Raw genomic sequence first — 19,132 nt, forward strand, 5'->3', positions numbered from 1 at the left:
GATTTTTCAAGTAGCAAAGGGTGTTAGTCAAAACACTGGATTGCATCACCCACTACCTGTACCTGAGAGGCCATGAGAGGAGCTTAGCATGGATTTTTTTCTTGGATTACGAAGAACACAGAGGGGTTATGATTCCATCTTTGTGGTTGTTGATAGGTTTTCCAAAATGGCACATTTATCCCATGTAAAAAGACTAATGATGTTGTGCATATTGCAGATTTGTTTTTTAGAAAAATAGTGAGACTACGTGGACTTCCAAAGAGCATTGTTTCAGATAGAGATACCAAGTTTGTGGGCTACTTTTGGAGGACCTTGTGGAAGAAGCTTAAGATTGATTTGAAGTTCTCTTCAGCTTACCATCCTCAAACAGATGGCCAAACAAAGGTGGTGAATAGGAGCTTGGGAAATTTGTTGAGATGTCTAGTTGGAGACAAGCCAAAGGTGTGGGACTTGATTCTACCTCAAGCAGAATTTGCCTACAACAACTCGGTGAATAGAAGTACAGGTAATTCTCCATTCCAAATAGTTTATGGCAGCAATCCAAGAGTTGTTTCAGATTTAAAAAGGATTGATAGTGTTGAAAAGAAAAGTGCAGAGAGGCAGAGGATTTTGCAGATCATCTGAAGAGGCTACATGAAGAGGTAAGAAATCACATCAACAAAATGAATTTTCAGTATAAATCTAAGGCTGATTTGAAAAGGAAACATCAGGAGTTTCAGGTTGGAGATGAAGTAATGGTGCACTTGAGAAAATAAAGATTTCCAATAGGTACTTACAATAAGCTCAAGGTTAAAAATTTGGTCCATGTAAGATTGTAAGTAAACATGATATAGGTGACATCACAGAGGCACGGTTGAGCATTCCAGAATCTACTTCAAATAGGTGTGAAATAGAGACAATTTTGGACAACAAAATGAGTAAGAGCACAAGGAACAAGCAATACTATGAATATTTGGTAAAATGGCTTGGATGACCTATTGAAGACTCATCTTGGCTATGAGAAGCACAAGTTAAAGGCCTTGGTTTTCCTCTTGACAAGTGACGGGGTCACTTTTCTTTCTACCATGGGTGTCTGATGCAGGCCATCCTCCAGATAGGGAAAGAATCTCTGCACAAATTTTAATTTTCTTTCCCTGCAGAGAATATTAATTGCTGGCTGGGTTGTGGAGTCCTCCCGTGGGGACCTAATATTAGCAAAATTTCTTTAAAATGGTCAGTAACGTAGGATTTACTATTTGGGCAGGTTTTGAATTAATGGTCCTTTTTCAGTTTTGGGGGAAACTTCTAGAGAGGCTGCGATAGCTTATTCAGCAGCAGATTTTGGTGTTTAAAAGGATAGGGGGTTGGTTTTGGATTATTTTTTTTAGTGCTTGGGAAGGGGAAGGGTCTTTGGTAGTAGTGTTCTCTGGGATAGAGTTTCCAGATTTTGTTTAGAATAGAATAAAGAGGTGGGAGTTTGTTTGTTATTAAGAATCCAAGGGTGGAATATGGTATTGTTTGTTGTAGGTTTAGAGCTAAGTTTCTCTACTTGAAGGAGGCTTTTGGAAGCCATTATTGCTGTTAATAATACTTCATTGTTACAGGCCTATGATGAGGTAAAATCAGATTGAGATGTTGTAAAGTGAAGCCAATAGGCTCACCATTCTGTGTTGCAAATCTACTTGAAGTTTCAATAATAATCTTTAAAATTTGTGGCTCAATTTGTTGTTCAGTTTCATTTATTTTGTTAACATATACATATACTAGATTTGTATGTGTTTGGAGTGCTGGTTGTGGCAGGTCAGTGCGGATTTTGTTGAGTTTATGTCATGTTGTAAAGTTGCAGCCAAAAATTAGGTCTGCCAAGTCACAGGTTTTTGAACTATTGAGCATACTATTTGAAGGTGACCCAAAATTCGCTTTACATAAACCCTCACCAAGTTACAAGTCATAAGAAAAGCCTTAATTAGTGTTCAAAATTTTAACTCAAAAAGAACCTTGACCATAGGATCTCAGATTACCATCAATGTTGGAAAAATGAGGTCACTTAAGTCAATAGATTTGGATCATTCATTCTTGCAAATGCACCAAATGATATAAAGGTTGGTCTAGAGTAAAATGAGAGCCTGCTACAGTTTGAACCTGAGTAGTTTACATGAGATACCCCATCTTAACCACTAAATCACGTGAATAGACTTGAATTTGTAATTTTGACAGCACTGGAATACCTTTCATGTTCGATATAAGACAAATAATGAGGAGAATGGAAACAATATCTATCTCAAATCCACATAGTTTGTAGCAAATGTCATCATTAATCATGCCTTTGGCAAAGTTTAAATTTAAATTAAAGAGCACTAGGCTTCTAGTGTTAAAGATGGAAATATGTTTAATTATTTATACGCTATGCCAAATACATGTGAGCTAACAAGAGATACTGTCTTGATTGATTTCATGTTGATATCAACCTTAGAAAATCCAGATTCACTGATGAGTTTTCCTGTCTCGCGTGTGAGGTGACACCCATCTGATGCAAATTGCTGTAGCGGATCCAGTAACTTCTGCCAAAACCTCAGGAGTGTGCCATCTGAAATATGTTAAAACAGAGAAAAATCATTCAAATTGGTTGACATTCAAGATCTTAAAAAAATTTGGATACTATTACTGCCAAATTTATTGTTGTCAACAAGTAATAGGGAACAGTAACCTGGGGCAGCCACATGTTCCACAAAGATGAACTGGCCACTAGGTTTCAGCACCCTCTGCACTTCTACAAGGAAAGACAGAATTTGAATGTAAACTAAGGAAGCATATTGTAATGGTGGTCCTTTCAACACACAATTAGCACTATGTATTTCTCTGAAAGTTATGGCCTTACATGTTAAAAAATAATCTAAAAATTCAAGATGTCACCGTTAAGGAGATATCAAAGCCATATTATAGTACCCGTGCATGTTTTAATTGATAAGCCCCTTTCATGTATCAGTTGGAGAAACTGGTTTCTACAAATATCAGTTTATCATGTCCAATGCATCTCAAGAGGAAAACAGTTTCACATTCTTTCAATAACTATTTCAGTTCAGTTTCCTTGTATTAAGCTTCATCAATGAAAATTTAGATAAAAGTAGTACCTTTCAACGTCTTCCTCACATCACTGACAGAACACAAAACTAGAGTACCAACAACTGCATCCATGCTTGAATCAAGGACCGGCAAAGCCTCCCCAACCTGTTGAGATAGCATAATTGACTTCAATCTTCAAATTACCTCTTAAGTTAGAACAAACAGATTAAAAATTATCAAAGTTTCTACTATCCAATCTGTATGAATAATGAATATTGACATTTGGATGCAATTGGTACAGAGAAATAAAAAACCCTCTTAAGATTTAAGTTATTAACTATAGACATCTGAAAACAGAGTAGTTGAATGGTCCAGAATCGTCTTACTTGGAAGACACAGTGTCTGTAAACTTAAAACTTGGCTACTCTGTATCTCGCTTCTTTGTTATTGCTTAGCAAAGAAAGAGATACCGGGATGTTATTTGGTCCTGTCATTCTCATGATTAATTTGTGCTATGTAGTTATTTCAAACTATATATAAGACTGTTTGTGACATCTCCTTCTGAGTAGCCGAAATGATCCATTTAGCCTATCTAATTTCTGTAGGCTAATAAATTGACTCAAGTGATAAAAAAAAGGCCAATATTATAAAGCCATGAAAGGTATTTTAATGATATATTTTGAGCGAGAAATTAAAAGAACCTTAGGAAAGTTCTATGGGAAGTTATATAAGTTGATTTGAGCACTCATTTGTTCATGCTTGTTTATTTTTCTCTATTGGGAGTTTGAGCTTCTTGCTTGAGCAAACCCCACGACAAAAACCTTAAGGGAATTGGTTTCTGTAGTGAGACATCTACCCTAGCCAATTTGCAGGTGGAATCACACAAAATTCATGCAGATGTTTAGTGATTGAAGTTTTGTTAGTTTTTTTTTAAGGTTTGCAGGCAAACGAAAAAATTATAGTTTTCTGATTGTTGGGCAAAGTTTTATCATTTTGTTAAGTTTTCAGGTGGCATTGTGGTAATTGATAGGTATGAATTTGAGACACCAATCATGAAGATTTAGTGATATATATGTTTCAGAATTTATTCTGCTGGGTGTGAGAATGGGTTATAGCTAGCTGTGAAGTTTCCTTACTTCTCGCATGGGTTTGTTGGCTAGGCAAGTGACATATTTTGCTTTGCGAGGCCTGAGACTACCAAGCTCCTGGTCACCACTCAGTTAACAGCAGGTTCTGGCAATTGTTAGGGGTTTTAAAGACAGCGATAACAGTTTGTTGGCACCCAGGAATGGAGGAATAAGTTGCAGGTCGCTAGGGAGCAAATACCAATACTTTTGCAACCACAGACTATCCCAAACTCTTGGATGTGGAACTTCTGGCACAGAGATTTATTAATTGTAAAATCTGCAATAAAGTTTAGCCATCTGATATTCTGTAACTCTGTTTATTAGAAGCAGCAAATGAACCTCTTCCCTTGTAATGTGCAACTTCGTGTAATGTGTGTATGGTTGAATGCTTGAGTTCTTTATACTTCAAAGCTGTAAATGTGCATCAAACCACTAGACAGTATGGTAAACATTGCAAATCAGAAAATCTCTTCAGAGAATGCATGCAAACTGTTAGATAATAAGCATATTCAAAGAACACTGGAGAAGTATAAAAATTTTGGGGTAGTTTTGTGACCATTTCACACATCGCCCCATCAAAATGGGGACCCCCCTCTCTTTTTTTGGGTCTCGCTTTCTCTTAGTTTAGTTTTTTCTCTGCTTGCTGGGTGTTTTGAGTGAGTTAGCGGTCGCCTGGGCTGGGTAGGTTAGGGTTTCCTTCGCAAAGCTCACCTAGGGTTTCTTGCAAAGCCAAATTTGACCTGGGCTTGGGAAAGTCATGTGTTGTCTGCCTTGAACCCTGGTGTAATCTTAGAAGGATCTTGCCTTTCAGGAGATGGAAAATGTATAGATTGTGCAAAGAGGTTGAGGGTTTGAGTCAGGATGGGTCAAAATTGTAGGTTTTTAGGTCAGAGTCTTGTCTTTTGTCGAGTCAGAGACAATTGAATGGAACCAGTAGGCAAATAATAGACTTGAATGACAAAGAGAAGACTCAAGAGGATGAATCTAAGGCATGATGGGTGGAAAAAGTCAAGAAACTCGAGCTAACCATGAATTTCGCTCCTGACCCTTCCAAAGGGTCCAGAGCGAAATTTCACAAAGGACCTAAGATTTCAACTAAGTCAAAGAGGGGTTGAGCGAATTTGCAAGGATATGAAAGGAAATGCATCAAAAGGTCGAATCTAAGGCAAAGTCAAGTCAATCTCAAGGAAAATTGGGCCTAGAATTGGAATTTCGCTCTTGACCCTTCTCCAAAGGGTCCAGAGCGAATTCCTCTATAAAACACTCCACCATGACCCAAACTAGTAACTAGCTTATTCCCAGGCATTAATGAAGGAAAAACACTCATTTGGATAAGGCAATGTGGGAAATGAAGTCAAAATTTGAGCACAAGGAGGAATTTCGCTCCTGGCCCTTCCAAAGGGTCCAGAGCGAAATTCATATAAGACCCTATTTCTTCACAAAATCTTGAAGTGAATGCCAATTTGAACTGGATGATGATAGGGGGAGGCCTGAAAAGTTATATCCAAGCCAAGGAAGGATGAAAAAAGGTGAGAAATGAGCTCAAGGAATTTCGCTCTTGACCCTTCCAAAGGGTCTAGAGTGAAATTCACATAACCCCTATATTGCTCCTTGTTATGGCCAAGTTTTGGACTTCTAAGGCATGGTTGGAATGAATTTGATGTGTTCTTGCCTTTGAAAGGTGAATTGAGATGATGGAGTGGTGAAAATTAATCTAAATCTAGAATTTTGCTCCTGACCCTTCCAAAGGGTCCAGAGCGAAATTCTCAATTTGACCCCCTTTTTTCGCTCAAGACATTGAAAAGACCTTGTTTTGAGCTAAGTAGATGGCAAATGGACTTGATTGTGGTGAGGAGAGGTGAGTTTGATCAAATTTGAAGGTAAATTGAATGGAAGAAATGTGAAATCAACCTAGATTTTGAATTTTGCTCCTGACCCTTCCAAAAGGGTCTAGAGCGAAATTCCTAGAAGACACCCATTTCTTCCTTGATTAGACCAATATCTTAGTTCCTTGGGCATATTTGGAAGAAGATTGACATGTTTTTGCCTTAGGAAGTGAATGAAGGCAAAAGAAATGAAGGATTTTGTCCAAGACATGAATTTCGCTCCTGACCCTTCCAAAGGGTCCAAAGCAAAATTCTTGAAAACACCTATTTTCCCCTTAGATGAGGTCAAAACCTTGGTTCTTATGGCGTGGATGGAAGTGGAACGATGTATTCTTGTCTTTTGAGGTAGATCGGATTTGAAATAATGAAGAAATGAGCTCAAAATATGAATTTCTCTCCTGACCCTTCCAAAGGGTCTAGAGCGAAATTCCCAATCTCTCTCTTTTCTTCCAATTTTGTGTCAAGACAAACATTGATCAAGGTGAATTGAGCTTGGAGATACCCCTAGGCATGCCTTTGAGTGGCTTATACCAAAAATGAAGATTTTGGGCTAGAACATGGATTTCGCTCCTGACCCTTCCAAAGGGTCCAGAGCGAAATCCTAAATAGGTCCTGTCCCTGGCCATGGTTTTGAGCGAATTTCTCCTTTCAGGCCTTCCTAAGGATAGAACAAGTGTTTTCTTCATGAGAGAGGAATCCAAAGGTGAAAATCATGACAAAGCAAGGTAAGAAGAAAGTAGAGTTCAACCTAAAGGAAGAAAATCGCTCCTGACCCTTCCAACGGGTCCAAAGCGAATTTCTTCATAAGGCACTATTCCTTGCTCCAGAGTACAAGCTAGTGCATTCCCAATCAATGTTAAAGCCCAAAGACTTGTTATTAATAACCTAAGGAATGAAGAATGAAGCTAAGTGAGGAAAACAAGCAAATTATGAATTTCGCTCCTGACCCTTCCAAAGGGTCTAGAGCGAAATTCTCAAAATCACCTAATTTGTTCATGATAGAAGCTAAAATATGAATTCCTAGGCCTTGGAAGAGAGAAGACTAGTGCATACTTGCCTTGGGAAGCAATTTGGGGTAAAGAAATGATACAATTTGGACCTAATCATGAAAATCGCTTCTGGCCCTTCCAAAGGGTTCAGGGCGAAGTCCTTTGAAATCCCTATTTTTTCACCTTGTTTGAAGGCAAGTTGCAAGTTCATAATGGCAAGAACATTGAAAGGTTAAGGATCAAGATGGTGAAATAATGGAAAGATGGAGTGAATGGAGTAAAATGGCAAACAATAAATCTTGAAGAAACTTCAACATCTCCTAGGGTTGCCTATGTCTCTTCAAAAGATTCGCAAGCAAATCACATTCAAAACAAATTATTCCTCTCTTAATTTGTTAATCAAACCTCATTTTTTTTGAATAAATAATGCAAATCCGCCTTGATTAAACAATTGTCAAATTGGCTAAATTGACCTTTGAGCTTTAAAACTCAGAAAAATTCATTCTTTGGCGCCCAACTATATTCTTTTTTACCTTTATTGCTAGGTCGGCCACCTTGGAGATGGATTTTTTAAATTGTATTTATTTATTTAAGAGGTCGGCCTCTTGGGAAAAGGATGAAAGCGCCCTATATAGGAAAGTAAATTTTGCAAGCATTAATCAATATTCATTCATACTTTCTTCCTAAGAAAATTTGAGAAGAACTAGAGGAGCGAATTGCAGCAGGTGTAGACGAATTTCTGATCTAGGAAGGCTGGTCAAGGTCTGAATCTGCAAAGGCGAACCTGAGGTGCAGACCTGAAGCTTTTGACCCCCTTTGAATATTACTTGGAAAGAAGGCGAATCCAGCCGCAATCTCCCCTTTTATCCATCTTTTCAGGTTGATAATTAGAAATCAAGGACAAGGTATGTACAATCTGATTATTTGAAGATGTATTGAAGATCTGATTCAAATTTCTATATCAATTTTTTAAGGTTAAGTCTTCAATAATCTAGTTTGATTTGTAGGTGATGTCAATTTGAAAAATCATAATTTAAGGGTTTATCATTTTATTGTCAAATTAAAGTTCAATTGTTTCTTTAAAAGATCTCAAATCACCTATCGAGGGTACTATACCTAAACCTAACTTAAGCCTTTTTGTAGGTAGCAAATGGCGGCCCCCAAGGCAAGTGGATCTGCTACCCGACAAGTTCTCATTAAAGAAGATCAAAAGAGTGATGACTTGGAGACAAGGATCGTATCCAAATGGAGCAGTATTGGAGACACCAACTTAGGGAACTTCAATGTGAAGAAGTTTCAAGAAGCACCTTACATCGGCAAGCCATCACCCATAGCCAAGAAGATAATTGAGAGTGGCATCATCAAGGCTGCAGGCTTCCCTCCCGCAGTCAGATGTCATGAGCTAATGATCGAATGTGCTAGGCACTATGATTCACATTCAAGGACAATCATAGCCAAGGATGGAACTATCCTCGCCTATCTTTCAAAAGAAGCTATAAGTGAAGCTTTTCATCTTCTGGAATAGAGAGATGTGATCTACAAGAGCTTAGAAGGAGCTAAGTCTATCTACGAAGATGACCCTGATACCTGTCTGAACTTCATCAATAAGAATTGGTTACTCAAGAGTAGGCCTCGCTTGAATAAGATACTTAATACGCCTCACAAAATTGATTTCCAAGAGGAATTCAGAGACTTGATAACCATGCTCAACCAGATTATAGGTGCCTCTCAAGCCTCTTTTTCAACAAGTGGATGTTCTTCTTTATACAGATGATCGTTCAAGAAAAGGGAATGTTCAATTGGGCCAGAATTATTAGCAACAACCTAGATGTCCAGTTGAGGAGGCTAGTCCCTACTAAGTCATTCCACATGAGTTCATATGTTATATATTCTTTAGCTAGATGTTTTGAATATGTAGGATTACCACACAGAGGAGTTGTTGGGAGAGGACCCAGAGAGATAAGAGTATGTGATTCTTATGCTCAATTGCATCATCCACCTAAGAATTACTACAAGCTAGTCAACGATACTTTCATAATGCATATCACCAAGACATTACAAGGAGGGGTCCACCATCAACTATCTCTAGAAGCACAAGAATTCGTGAAGAAACATGGTGCATGGTTCATTCAATTTCCTAAATTCACCTACATCAGGGTCCATGGATGTCCTTCACCTCCTTATATGTTGCCAAGATATCCTATGGATAAAATAATATTACTTGAAGTGACTAGACAGTTGGCAGCTTGTGCTAGAGCATCAAGACATAAGCATGGAAATGGTATCCCCATACCTATTTCACTGGGAAATTCAATTGAAGTATGTCCTAATTCTCAAGCAACCGAAGATGCCGAAAAGGAACTATCTCTGTATTCATTCACATCCTTTGCCTCAAGAGAGAATTTTGATCCTAATGGTCATATGGAAGAAACAGTTGGGAAAAAGTACAGGCATGTGTTTCAAGTGGAGGACTTCTGGATGAATGTTCAGGATGATGTGGAGGTAAAAAGGAAGATGCACTCTAGATTACCTTTCTATCTTATCAGGAAATGTAAGGTTTATAGAGTAGCTGATCAAGCATAGGATAGTGGTAGATATCTCCAATCCTCCTATGAGAAGGAAGATAAGGAAGTGAAGATAGATTGGGATGAGCAAGAAGTTGCAGACTTAAGAGCATTGATGGACCCAGTTTTGAGTTGCACTCGCAAATGGGTAGATGTCCAACATCAAAAATTGAAGGAACAAAATGTAGCCATTGTTTTCCCCGTAGGGTGTCAGGTTAAGACATTGCATAAATGACAGAAGAACATAGAATATATGGAACTCACAAGTGTTCTATTGATTCATGGTAAGCCAGTACATACAATGATAGCAATATGTTCGAATACAATAGCCTGCCCAAAGATTGGGAATAGATACAATATAAAGGAGTCTGGTCAGTTATCTGGTACCAACTGCTGACAACCGACGGGTTAACTGCCAACGCTAACACAATTTACCTTAATGCTTAATTACCCGACAACATCATCCCCCCAAAAAGAAACGTCATCTCCGGACGACAGACAACCAAAATGGGAATGATGTACAAGCAAAATTGAAACCCCAAAACAACAAATTACTGGGATTGGGGTAGAGATGGCGTCTCTGATGGTCCCGTGGATGAGGAAGAGGCCAACTGCTCCTGGAGCTACAACACCTGCTCTGTGTGGTGGCGAAGATCCCTCTCAACCACCAGCTGGCGCTCCTGAGACCGTTGCACTCTGAATACGGCCTCCATCAGCGCGGTATGCTTCTTATCCAGCTCTGCCCTCGTACTACTCAGACTGGCCTCCAACAAAGCCCTATCTGCCACCCGTGCGGCTGAGGCTGCTGCTAACTCGGTGCGGACACGAGCCAACTCCTCCTCAATATTCCCTATCCGGGCTCTCTGCTGAGCCAACTCCAACTCCAGTGTCTCCCTAGTGATATCTACCTCCTGCTAAGCACGACGATGTGCCAAATGACTATCTCGTATGGCCTGCTCGATCCTCCTGAGTAGGCTCTGCACCTGACTCTCTCCAGTCTGTCCAGGGTGCTGCCACTCCTCCAACATCACAGGAAGATCCACGCGAGGCCATCCTCTGTCAACAAAGCACTGCTGAAATGCCTCAGCAACTCCTCTCATAGCAAATGCTAGGAGACCCTCCAACGCTGGCTGCCCTAGGGTCCCTTCCTCTGTCAAGGCCAAAAGTCTGCGTGCCTCACTCTCTACTGCTGCCAAAAATTGAGTCAAGGCAGTGGGCAAGTTCTCTGTAGAACCAGGCGTTGGAATTTCTACCTGTGGCACCGTATCCTCCGCACCACCCATGTGCTGGAGTAGGTCCGTAGGTTCCCCCTGTGCACGCATCTCATGAGGAGATTCACTGCCCTCTAAATCAACCACCTCCTAACGGTGAGGTGTGGCAGGTGGGGGTCCTATTGGGGCTTTCGGTTGCGCTGAGTATTGCTCCAACCATGAGTCTGTATCATCTCCCTCAACGTCACCCCTGTCTAACTTGATCTCTCCATCTCCATCCTCTGGCTCTGTCCGAATAAGGGCTGTGTCCATTGGCTGAACTACACTGCTGCTAGGGACCTGTGAAATCTACCCGAGGGAGGGACGAGGATGCAGCTGGCCAAACCCCGGCACAGGGATTGCTGATATGGCTCCCACTGTCACTCTTGCTGCTGGTAATGGTGTTACGGTCCCATCTGTAGTCAACACAACAGGTGCATATACTGGCCTCCCTGTCTGAACACCTGTAGGTCGGACCACTCTTCCTCTTGGCAGTCCCCGCGTCCCCTTTGGTATTTGGCCGAGGGCAACCGTACCACCCGCGCCTTCTTCCGTACCCAACTCTAGATACGGTACCTCCGTGTGTGAGAGGCGAAATCCGGTATCACCACTCGAACATCGAGAAGATGTCTCCTCCGACTCTGCCCCTGAACTACTCTCAGTGGCCGAATCCGACTCGCTAGCAGAGACTGCCTGAATCAAGGGCTTCCGCTTCTTGCTGGATGGTGCATCCCCTATGTGTGTATCCAAATGAGTCCAGTAAAAAATGGAGGGCGCGGTAGGGTCAATGCTGTCCTGCGGCTGTGACCCTCGCCTTTCTTCCGGCACCTGTATACGGACTTCGTCCAGGAATAACCCAATGGCGTGGTGGGGCATATAGAATGCCTTTTGCTTTAGTGTGGGGAACTCATGAATGTGGTCTGACAGCACAGTAGCCCAATTGTACACCGTCCCATTCCGGAGCCTGTTCATCAATGCAATCATCGGCACGGCTGTGTTGGAGGCCCTACTGGCTCCTGTGAGACGGCTCTTCATCAAGTCGAGCAAGCACTGCCATGCACCAGGTACTATGTAAGATTTTTTCAGTCCTCGCCCCTTGGGTGCCGTAATCCTATCCCACTTTGCTCTGGTCAGGTTATCCCGATATATTTGTTGTAGAAGCTGATTTTTCCTCTCGGCGGACATCGTCATCGCATGCTTGTCCACCTTCTTCCCTTCGTCAGGAATGCCAAAAACCCTAGCAAAGTCATCCGGAGCAAAAGACACGGTAACATCTATGTGCTGGTACTTGAACAAGGAGGTGCGCAACTCATCATTGTATGATTTTATCATCATGCGCAGGCAAGGCTCAAAATCCCGAATGGCGAATATCGGCATTTGAATGGCCCAATGCACCCGTGCCCTTCCTAACTGTGTTTTCACCAAAATGTCATCTGGGGACTGTGCCTCCAACCACCATTGCCTGCACACATTGTCGTTCAACCCCTCGAAAGTGATTGTGTCCGCGGTGACTTTCGACTGCCTTTCTTTCTTGCCTATATCCGGTACAACAACCTTCCCTTTATCCATAGGGCAGTTTGTAGACGGTTTCCTAGTTGTCTTCTCCGAATCCTGTAGTCTACTCCAATCCAGTTTTTTCAACTGCCTGGCGCTAGACGCCATCAAATGATTTTTTTATTTTTTTTCCAAACTTATATCTTTCCTCTCCTGGGCGCCTTCACATGTTCTTTCTTTCGATTGCAATCTCTTATTCCCCTTGTCTCAATGGTACTTTTAGTTTGCTTCCGTGGTCCGTACGACCAGTATTTTACTTCTCGAAAAATTTGTTTTCCTCTGGCACCCCTAAATCCGTATGAACTTTTTCTTGACTCTGGTAGCCCCTTGGTTCGTACGGAATTTGTCACGCCAAGTCCGGTTACTGGCGAAGGTTGTATGGACTTTGCGTCTGAATTCCTACGGAATTTCGGTTCTCCACTTTCCGTACAGAAATCTTTGGCATTGTCGCCAAAAAATTCCGTACGGTTTTGTTCCTCTCCTTGCCACTTTAATTTCGTGAGGACTTTTCCCTTCACTGTTTTTTATTTCCGTATGGAAGGTCTGTCTCCCCGCCGTACCAGATTCTGTATGGAATTCACTTTTCCTTGATACGTATGGGCCTCTGCCTATAAAACATACGGATTCTTTCCCTTGTTGGCACTCCTTCCCGTACGGATTTTTCTTTTGAAATCTGTGGAGTGTTATTTATTGACCGTACGATATTTCCTTTACTTGTGGAATCCGTACAGATCTCTGTCTTTCAGTTTCGTACGGACTTACTATGAACGAGTCCCCCTTTAATTCTTCGGCACTTTAAAAAACCCTTAAAAACATTCTTTTAAATTTTTCCAACTTGTAAAATTTCCTATTTTTTTTTTTTTCTTTTTGCTCGCCACTTGCAAATTTCCCTTCATTTTCACAAAAATAATAAAGACAAGTTCTTGCAAAAAATAATGAAAACGATGTGCGCCATGAAGTTTTGTGTGGTGCTGCCCCTTGACCCTGCTGGGGTGTTGGCATCAAACCTCCATTTGATTTGGTAGGTACACTGCAAGTTGGCCGGGTTTTTTTTTTTTTTTTTTTATTTAATGTTTCTTACTTGTGCCGTTGGCTGGGTCCTTCTCGCTCATGGTACACCTTCAATTTAGAGCCATTCACTGTGTCCTGCACCTCCTGCCCATCGAGTGTCCACAGCTTGATCGCCCCATTCGCACCGACCTCGCGAACTTTGAAAGGGCCCAGCCACTTTACCTTGAATTTTTCGGGCTTGATCTCGTTGCGCCCATTAAACTTTAATACAAGTTGCCCTGGGGTAAACCGCATTCTTCGCAAATGCTTGTCGTGCCAACTCTTCCGCCTTTGCTGTGCCGTCTCTATCGCCCACTGAGCCATCATCCGTCGCTCATCCAATTTGTTCAAAGTGTACAATCTCTCTCTCAAGCTTTCCATGTTGCCAAGTCGATTGTCGATGGCGATTCAGAGACTCGGCACCATGAATTCAACTGGCACCACGGCTTCTTGTCCATACATTAGCTAGAAGGGAGTTTGTCCTGTAGTTACCTTATAAGTTGTTCGGTATGCCCAAAGTACCGACAGTAGGCGCTCCTCCCAATCATCCTTCTCCACTCCGCAAGACTTATAAATCACTGACAATAATTTTATTGGTTGCCTCGGCCTGCCCGTTTGCCCGCGGATAGTAGGGGCTTGATAAGGAGTGGAAGATTTTGAACTCCGTTGTTAGCAACCGAATTATATGATTTACAAAATGTCCTCCTCTGTCACTCATCAGTTGGATTGGAATCCCATACTGCGTAATGATTTGTTCATAGATAAATTTTGTTGTATTGACCGCTGAGTTGTCCGGCAAAGCCCGTGCCTCGACCCACTTGGTCAAGTATTCTGTCGCCACTACAATGTATCTGCATCGTCAGGCTCTACTTGGTTTTAATGGTCTGATTAAATCCAATCCCCATCTCTCAAACAGTTGCTGGGCATTTGATGGGTTGAGAGGCATAAAATCCCTCTTCAATGGCCGTTTGACTCATTGGCATGTATCACAGCTCGTCACCCACTCTCTAGCGTCATTATGTAGTTCGGCCACCACAGTCCTGCCAACAGAACTTTCCTGGCTGTGGTGTCGGGCCCCATGTGTCCACCTGCGGGCCCTTCATGTGCTTCCCTTAGGACACCCTGAATTTCCTCTTCCAAGACGCATCGTCGTAGGACCTGGTCGGGTCCCATTTTGTACAAGAGGCCATTAATGAGTTGGAATGTTCTGCTCCTCAATACCAGTTTCCTTCTTTCTCTTGGTGGCATCTCCCTTGGAAACCGTGATGTTGATAAGTATTCCCCCACGCTTGTGTACCAAGCGGGGAGAACGGCGATGCGAAATAAGTGAGCGTCTCGAAAATCTTCATTCACTCCTTCGGCTGGTTCTCCTGACTGGATTCTCGATAGCTGGTCAGCTATCACATGGCTCATACCGGGTCTTACAATAATGTTGAATGTAAACTCCTGAAGCAGTAGCAACCATCGACTGATTCGTCCTTGGATAATTGGCTTGTTTACCAGGTACATCAACGCCTGGTGGTCCACATAAAATGTGAACAGGGTGGCCAGTAAGTAATGTCGAAATTTCTGGACGGAGTACACCATCCCGAGGGCTTCCCTCTCTCTGGTGCTATAATTTTTCTCCGCCTTCGACAGAAGTCTGCTTGCAAAGTAGACTGGGTGATCTAGCCCGTGATCGCCAACCTGCGCCAGTGTGGCCCCTATGGCGAAATTGGATGCGTCAACGTGTACGTGGAACTCTTTGTCCCAGTCAGGATATGTCAGGATTGGCGCACCCACCAACCGTGACTTCAATTCTTGGAAGACCTCTTCCGGAGCCGTCCCCCATGCGTACCGTTCACCTCTCCTCGTCAGCTTGTCCAGAGGGCAGGATACTTGAGCAAAATTTTTGATAAACCGCCTGTAATACCCTATGTGTCCTAGGAAGGATTTGACTCCCGTGACATCTGTCGGTGCCTCCATTTCCACTATCACCCGAATCTTGTCTGGGTCAGTCTTGAGTCCAACCTTACACACTTTGTGTCCTAATAGCCTCCCTTAAGGCACCATGAATCTGCATTTTTTGGGATTGAGTGCTAGGCGAGCTCGCCTGCATCTCTCCATGCATTCGCTAATTGTGGCCAAATGTGCATCCTGGTTACTGTAGATGGACCAGTCGTCAAGCAACACCCTGAAGTTCCCTACTGACATCTTGTCAAATATGTGAAGGATTATCCGTTGGAATGTCGCTAGCGCGTTGCATAACCCGAGCGACATTCGGTTATACGTGTACACGCCATCTTCCACTATGAAGGTCATTTTTAATTTGTCCTCTTCGGCAATGTATATCTGGTTATACCCAGAAAATCTATCCATAAATGAATAAATTTCATGACCGGCCACTTCCTCCAAGATGCTATCCGTAAATGGTATTGGAAATGGCTCCTTTATGGTGACCGCGTTAAGGCATCTGAAATCCACGCAGATTCGGATCTGGTTTGCCTCCTTTTTAAGCGATATCACTATGGGCGATACCCACTCGCTGGTCTACACTTTGAAAATAATCCCGGCTTCGAGCATACGCTTGATTTCATCATTCACTCTCGCAGCATAGTTTTTATTCATTCTGTACGGCCTCTTCCGTACAGGTACGACCCTAGGTACGAGTGAAATTTGATGTACGCACAGTTCTGGCGGCACCCCTTTGAGGTCCTTGTACGTCCAAGCGAATACATCCTTGTATTCCATGAATATTTTAAACGCGGCGGCTTTCAGGACTAGATTCCAGTCATCGCCAACTAGGATGTTCCTTGGCTCTGCTTCCGTGCCGAGTTTTGTAGGTTTTACGGACTCTTCGTATCGGATTGGTTTCGTCATGTCAAACCTATGTGCTAGTGTCTCGTTGACAGGAGCATCCCCTTCCGTGTATTCCCCGTACACTGGTGAAAATTCATTTTTATCCAGCTCCTCGTCAACCTCCAACATGTTGCACCCATACAGCAGCTCGTAGTCTTCCATTTGCCAGTGGAAGAGCCCATTAAGGGAATAGGTCTCATCTTCCGAACATCCTTGGATTCCCAGGACGCCTTCCTCATCCGGTTCCCTTCCGTAATTTCCTTCGTTAACTCCGCCCTCGCCGTCCGATTCCAATTCTGACGCAAGTTCTTCACTCACGAGTTGTGTTTTCAGGTCAATAATAAATTTTCGCCCGGCTTTCTCCATGGACAGTGTGTTACGCTTCCAGTTGTGATTTGCTCTGGCCGCCACCAACCACCCTCTACCAAGAATGGCGTCGTATCCTTTCTTGGCGAGCAGAATCACCACGAAGTCGAGGACAAATGGTTGTGTCCCGATGGTCACTTGTTGCACCATGAGCGTTCCAAGAGGTTTGATAGCATGTTGATCCGCTCCCAGTAAGTTGAAGGTTGACGGCCATAGTGTCGGCTTGCCAAGCTTCTTCCAGGTTTCTTCCGGAAGCAAATTTACTCCCGACCCGCCGTCGACAATGGTGTCAGTCAAAATGGTGCCAAGTATTCCCATTTCTACCACCGCCAGGTGCCGACCACTGTATAGTGTCAGCACCAATGGGTCTATTGGTGTTCCGCCAGGAACATCCGTATTCCGGGTCACCCGACTCTGTGGGGTTACTTGCACCGTACGTAGGAGTGTCGTACGTAATTGCGGCATCGTTTCTAGGAGGTTCTTCATCTTCACAGGTACTTCAATCTGCAGCATTTGATTCAGGATATTTTCCTCAGCCTCAGAGCGGGAAGTACTTGCCGCTTCCAGAGTGTTCCCTTGTGCCAACATTTCCTTCGCCACTTCAGCCTTTGCCTCCAGCGCCCGCTGCTTCTCTCTACGGGGGTCCGGGTATGTGGCCTTCTTTGCTTGTGACCGTGTGATTGCCAATACCCATTCCTCTGTCCTGTCAATGTTGAGCAGGTTCACTCCCGACTTTGGGCAAGTTCCATCATCGTGGTCTCCAGGCCCACACCATTTGCATAGTTTTTGTGGGGTTTCTTCTGAGGTGCATTCTCTGGCAAAGTGGCCCCCCCATTGATTGCAGGCTCGACACTTGATCATTGGTCGTCCCTTCGCATCATATTGGATCCGACCCCTATTATTATTGTTATTATTGGTCTTCCCCCCTCGCCGGTTGTTCCGGTATCCACCAGATGATGCATTATTGTTGGTGGTTTGCGAAGTTCTGGCGGCCGGCTGCTCTTGCGTGAAGAGAACTTGTTGGCTCCTAGTTTTCATATTGTAGGGACATTCCTTTGTCAAATGTCCGGCAATCTGACAAATGTCGTAGAAAGCCTTCTTGGGGCAGGACCCCTTGGTGTGTCCGTCACTCCTACAGTCCGTACACCACACTTCGTTTTCTTCAGTCTTACTTGTACTCCCCTTCATAGCTTTGAATTCTTTCAGCATTCGTTCCATGTCCTTTTGGAGCGTGTGCACCTTTTTGCTCGATTCGCCATTGCTGCTGCTTTCCCCATCAGAGTCTTCATCATCGTCGGATGAGTATTTATTACTTTTCTTCTTCTTTGACGTTTTGTGTTCGCTCTCGAGGTCCATCGCACTATTATAGGCATCGTCATATGACGTCAGGGGTACAATTTTCATCTTCTTCCATAGGGAGGATTTCAACCCTTCAACAAACCATCGTTTCTTCAACCCATCTGCAGGTTGGCTTTCCATTTTACCCAGTAGTTCTTTCAGCCTCCGGCTATATGCCTGTACTGTTTCCTTGGGACCTTGTTTGGTACTGTATATCTCAGCTACGATTTCATTGTCATCACGGAGCAACCGAAACTCTTCCTTGAATTCCTTCTGTAGATTGGCCCATGTGGCCACTTTTTGCTTGTCAACATCGGAGTACCAATCTATGGCAACTCCGCGTAATGTGGCTGGGAACTGCTGTACCCACTCATCCTGATCCGTCACTCCGTTGACGGACCAAATAGTTTCACATGTACGACAGTGCCGTACGGGGTCATCGTTGCCATCTCCGTTGAATTTGGGCAACTTCTGTTTGCCCGCCATCGATGGGGGTCGTCTCCCCGGAGGTGGCTATGGCTGTGTCTGTGCCACTGCACGGTTCCCTCCGGTGCCGGTGGTGTGTCCTGCGTGGGTGACTGGGGGTACGGTGTTTTGCCTGCCGTGTGCCACACCTACAACCGTACGGTTGTCCTCCCCTTCGTTCTCACCCGCACCCACTCCTGACTCCCTTTGGTGATCCTCACTTCGTGGCGTAAGGGATAAGTTTCTGAACTAATCCTGGGTCTCTTCGACTAGATTCCTCCGTAACCTTGTTTCCTCCAGAAACTCTTCGTGGCTTCTTGTTGTCCTCATTTTTGGATTCTCAAAAATGTGACAACCCCTACAAATTTTTGCCTAAAAAATGTCATTTTTGTCTCCATTAAGGGAATAGTGTCAAAACTCACATTTGATAGTGTCAAATCATTGGGGGGTGTCTTTGCCATCATTGTCTAAGTTTTGGTGAGTTTTGGTCTTCCTTTTCCTAGCTTTCTGTGCAATTTCGGGTTTCAGAATAGTCACTGCAAGTTGAAGTTTTTACTCTATGGCATGCTTCCCGAGGCGTAAATTCGCCTCATCCTTGGGCTGGATCGATCGTTGATCCATCCCTAAGCTACGTTTCGAATTTCGTCGCGTTTCGAGTCTGTT

At 43.3% G+C, this 19,132-nt stretch overlaps 1 protein-coding gene across 1 annotated transcript in view; it reads right to left on the minus strand.

The window, feature by feature from the left end:
* Positions 1-2,256: 2,256 nt before the first annotated feature.
* The window catches only part of LOC131050451 (uncharacterized), a 183,963-nt gene continuing 167,087 nt past the window's right edge, over positions 2,257-19,132 (minus strand). The window contains exons 4-6 of the mRNA XM_057984634.2: positions 3,111-3,207; positions 2,687-2,749; positions 2,257-2,566 (exon numbers count right to left, since the gene is read on the minus strand). Of these exons, the coding sequence (XP_057840617.1) occupies positions 2,373-2,566; positions 2,687-2,749; positions 3,111-3,207 (354 nt within the window). The 3' untranslated portion in view covers positions 2,257-2,372. The remainder of the gene's footprint in view (positions 2,567-2,686; positions 2,750-3,110; positions 3,208-19,132) is intronic.

Source organism: Cryptomeria japonica, chromosome 10 (assembly GCF_030272615.1).
Source record: "Cryptomeria japonica chromosome 10, Sugi_1.0, whole genome shotgun sequence".
In the NCBI taxonomy this organism is placed as follows: Eukaryota; Viridiplantae; Streptophyta; class Pinopsida; order Cupressales; family Cupressaceae; genus Cryptomeria; species Cryptomeria japonica.